Below are 4,796 nucleotides of genomic sequence, written 5' to 3' on the forward strand. Positions count from 1 at the left end.
AGATGGACAAAGGGCGAAAGGCAGAGGAAGACCTAAGAAGACCATCCATGAGGTGGTCAAACGAGATCTACATGTAAACGGTCTCTCTGTAGACATGATACATGACAGAGCACAATGGCGTCGTTTGACTCATGTAGCCGACCCCACTTAATGGGACAAGGCTTTGTTGTTGTTGTATTATTATTATTATTATTCGGATTGATTTTGTCCTTGCTTCCTTTATCCCTTGTTTCTTTTACTAGACTTTCTTTTTTGTTTTTGTCTGAAAAAATTCATTTTTTCTTTTATGTTATTCTTTAATCTGACAAATTGAGAATTAATTTATTATAGATTTGAGTTTTATGTAAAAGTTTGCTGTTAGCTAATAAATTGTTGTATGTATAAAACAGAATTTTAACATTTAACATTTACTTAAACAGACTAATAAATTAATCATTAGATTAGTCTAAATTTGAAAATTTTATTCTTCTCTGCTGAAGAATAATACAACATGAAGGGAAATGCTAAGGCCTAGTAGCAGGCCCATATGAAACTTGTCCAACCTGACCCAAAACGAAAAAAAAAATGTCCTACATGTTAACATAGCAAAAATATAAATAGACATCAGCATATGTTACCGAAAAAAAAAACATAGACATCAGCATATCCTCTATCTTTGAATTATATTCTGGAATTTCATAACTGTAGCAAATTGAAGATTATCCATATTTGTTATATAATATGTGTGGAACAGAATTGATTTGACCTAATTCCTTTAAATTATCACTTTTGTTCCTTGTGAGTTGGAATTTGGGGTCCATTCTATCATTCTTTTAAATTTCATTATAGTTAATTATTCAGGAACAAACATATAGCTGTACAATCATCAACTGCAGCATTAGGACACTTGACTTTCCAGGCTTGAAGGGCATGCTTTACTAATGTTTTTGCTGCTTCTGACCTCTTTCTTGCTGAACTAATTATGTTAATTACTTCTTCATTTGTTAGCACATCCCATATCTGTGAATATCATGAAAATAATTAAGTATATATAAAAAATTAATTTTGAATTAACTGACATTAACTATTTTTTTATTATAATTCTTTTTTAAATGCTCATTTTCCAAAAGATTTAGAGTTTAAATTTAAAAATTTATGATAAAATGTAAGTTTAAAAAATGTTTAATTACTCCATTAGTCCCTATAGTTTTATCAAATTTTCAATTAAGTCCCTATACTTTTTTCTTTTTAATTGGATTCTTATATCATATCAGATTTTGTAATTAAGTCCCTGCCGTCACAAAAATATTGTAATCAACTAAATATTATGTTAAACAAAATAGAATATTCATTCAAGTATTAGACATATTCATCTTGTTTAACAAAATATTCTGTTAATTTCAATATCTTTGTCACGGCAAAAATTTAATTATAAAATTTGATATGATATAGAGACCTAATTGAAAAGAAAAAAAATATAAGGACCAAATTAAAAATTTAGTAAAATTATAAGGACCAATAAAATAAATAAACTTTTAAAAAATTTACTGATATTTGTTAAAAAAAGTTAATTCCCTAATTAAAATCATATAATAATAGTATAGTCATTTAATATGCCAGTCTCTTTATTTTAGCTAAAATAAAAATGAGTAATGCTACATTTACACTAAAATCAGCGACCAGTATAAAATACATGTTAGAATACAAATACACATTAAAAATAAATTAAACCACACATATATTTATACACAAATACATTAGTGGTTGGTTTTAGTGACTGATTTTAGTATACAAATAGTATTTTTGAATAAAAAATTATTATTTCAATAATATATATACTTACTCCATCAGAGGCCAAAACCACAAATTCATCTTGTTTGTTAATTCTTCTATAGATTACATCAGGAACTGAGATGAGACCATAATCTTTTAGGCAGAAATCTCCAAATGATCTTGTCATAGCCAAGCCAGGACAATCTTCTTCAGCCATCCATATTCTATTTATACCACTTGGATCATCTTTTGATGGAAATATTCTGCCTCCACACTTAGTTATTCTTGAAGCTTCACCTGATTATATGAGTGACAATCATAAGAAAGGTATTTATTAACCATAATAGACTTCATTTTGATTTTGATAGGCATGAAAGAATGACTGAGGCCAATTCTAGGGTTTGATTGTATAAATTATAAATATATAGCTTATTACGTGAAAAGAAGTAACTTAATTATGACTATATGTGTTAGAGACTTATAAGTATGTTTGGGTCATTTTGATCAACATGATTATAATTTAATTGGCCATACATTAAGCTCTGGTTACTTCAAAATAATTTGAAGCTAACTACTAATCAGAATTATTTTTACTGTGATCACTTTGCAGAGATACTCTCATCATTGTTATAATTTAAATAAATTCTATCAAATTTTAAATAATATAAATAATCGTTCTATATTTTTTAGTTATTTTATCAAATAAAAGTATTTTTTTATACAATCCAAAAAAAAAAAATAATTATATTGAAGCTATTTTTAATTAAAAATATCCAAACATATAAGCTAATACTCACATCAATTATATCAAAATTATTATACAAATAACAGCTCGTTAAAAATAATGTTAATGTTATTAGAAACTGCTGCTAAATGTTTTATGGCACCCAATATTGGAGTACTTGGCAAAACCGCCACTAAATTTGTCACTATTTGGTTTCAAAACCGCCTGAAAATCCTGTAGTATATTATTTTCAAACATACATCTAAATATTTGTATATGTGAAATAATAAATATATATAATTTTTTCAAAGTGTGTTTTTCCAAAAGTTTCATGTTTTAACTCCTCAAGAACAAATAAATAAGCCAAATGGAATAAAAAGCTAAACAAGTGATTTTTTCTAGATTTATAAATAAACTTTAATACTTACTTGGAATATTTGGTTTTAGGTCAACGGTAAGTTGAATAGGAATTCGAAAATTGTCATCTGTTTTTGTGCAAAGAATTGCACGAGAATCTCCTAAATTACCAATTATCAACTGATTTTCCTAAAATTTTTGAAAAAATAATATAATAATCAATATAATATGATTTTATGAATTAAGAAATTATATCATCAGATTAGAAGTTACAATAAAAAAAACTGCAAATATTAATAGTTAGTAATAATGCAATTGTGATATTTTCAATCATACCTGTTTAACTATAGTGACAGCAGTGCTACCGCCACTAAAGCTACCAATGTAAACGTTCTGAGCAAGATCTCTATCCATTTCACTAAAAGACTTCAAAAAGCTTCCCTCCCATGAAACACAAGGCATGTTTTGGTTTTCATCACCGTTGATATCCAATCCAAGTTGGCTCTTACTAATTTGCTGTGACATTTTGATTGATGTGGAGAGTTTTGAAGGAAGATTATTGCATATGGTTTGTGCATATTTGTGCCCTTGAGGACCATGACCATCGAACACACCACAAAATATCATGTCTTTTTCTCCAGTGAAATTCTGAGTATACATCATATATATATTGAAGATAACAATTTACTTACCCTAGCTAATTCATCATTTGATCATATAAATTTGTGTGTGCAAATGATTGAGATTGATTATTAAAAAAAAGGAAAAATTTTAATAAAATGATAAAGGCAGAAAAATGAGACACATAAAGAATCGGCCACGCTTTTAAAACGCTACTATAACAAAATTCTTTTGGCATGCTTTAAAAGTGCGCTTGTTTCTCTCTATAACGACGCAAAAAACGTGACTAAATCTCGAATCAATTGCCACCCTCATAAAAACGTAGCCATAAACCCCTTTCGCCACGCTTTTTAAGCATAACAAGAAAAAACATTGTCAAATCTGTAATCAATCGCCACCCTTATAAAAGTGTGGCCATTAACCACTTTTGGCGACACTTTTAAAGCGTGACAAGAAAAAAGCGTAGACATAGGCTTTTTTTTCGTAGTGATATAATTAAACAAGTATGTGAATTATTTCAAAGATACTGATATTTTAATAATTTTAATCATAATTTTAGTTTTATATATAATTAATCTGAGATTATTGTTTAAAACTATTAGAAGATGGATATTTAAAATACCTAAAAGATTAATCCTATTAATTATACCTCCCAAACTGTCATTGCATCTTGATTCACTTCTTTTTCACCCTTTTGGGAATACATTGATACAAATTTAGAGGATCCACTTAACATAACCTTGGCTCCACAATGTCCATATCTATATGGTAAATAATCATTTGAATTATTTGAATCAGAGTCATCAGCATCATACACTTTTCGTCCAATAGAAACTTGACACATACAAGCATTTCCCATATATCACCTTATTGCAAGCTCACCAATAGATTTCTGGATAAAAGAACCAATAATGTATAGGAAAAAATGAGTTATTTTTTTTTTCTTTGGGGGTGGGGGAGGAAAATTATGATTGGGAGTTTGGATAAAAGTTAAAGGTCAAGAAGGATTTTTTTTTTTCCTTTTGTCATTTAATTTATAATAAGGTTAGGATTAGATACACATTATAGTTTGAGTTGGCTCACGCCTAATTCGGTTCAAGAATTTCGTAATGGATATACTATTTTAATCAATAAAAATCTGTATATTCTTTGAAAATTTAACTGCTAACAGCTCCATTTGTTGTGGCAACGACTAATGTTGTTAGAAGAGAGAGTTTTCACGCACTGAAATAAAAAGAAAATATTAGGATGCTAACATTTCTTTTTTTTTTTTTAATTAGAAGTTGGTTAGAATTATATTGACTCAAATACATGATAAATATAAAAGAAAAATATTAATCAT

General features: G+C 27.9%; 1 protein-coding gene across 1 annotated transcript; it reads right to left on the reverse strand.

Moving 5' to 3' along the window:
• Positions 1 to 828: 828 nt before the first annotated feature.
• LOC112728222 (probable protein phosphatase 2C 65) lies at positions 829 to 4,313 on the reverse strand. Its single transcript, XM_025778273.1, has 5 exons — positions 4,104 to 4,313; positions 3,170 to 3,481; positions 2,905 to 3,022; positions 1,823 to 2,049; positions 829 to 999 (listed from the first exon to the last, which is right to left on the reverse strand). Exons 1-5 carry the CDS (start codon positions 4,311 to 4,313, stop codon positions 829 to 831), a joined length of 1,038 nt encoding a protein of 345 aa, XP_025634058.1.
• Positions 4,314 to 4,796: the final 483 nt, after the last annotated feature.

Source organism: Arachis hypogaea, chromosome 2, assembly GCF_003086295.3.
Source record: "Arachis hypogaea cultivar Tifrunner chromosome 2, arahy.Tifrunner.gnm2.J5K5, whole genome shotgun sequence".
Classification (NCBI taxonomy): Eukaryota; Viridiplantae; Streptophyta; class Magnoliopsida; order Fabales; family Fabaceae; genus Arachis; species Arachis hypogaea.

Excerpts from the sequence above, each read along its gene's own strand:
- LOC112728222 (XM_025778273.1), bottom strand. The coding sequence starts at position 4,313 with ATGGGAAATGCTTGTATGTGTCAAGTTTCTATTGGACGAAAAGTGTAT. Across the intron at positions 3,482-4,103 it reads ATGCAATGACAGTTTGGGAG|AATTTCACTGGAGAAAAAGA; the intron begins GTATAATTAATA and ends ATGTATACTCAG. Across the intron at positions 3,023-3,169 it reads CTGTCACTATAGTTAAACAG|GAAAATCAGTTGATAATTGG; the intron begins GTATGATTGAAA and ends CAAAAATTTTAG.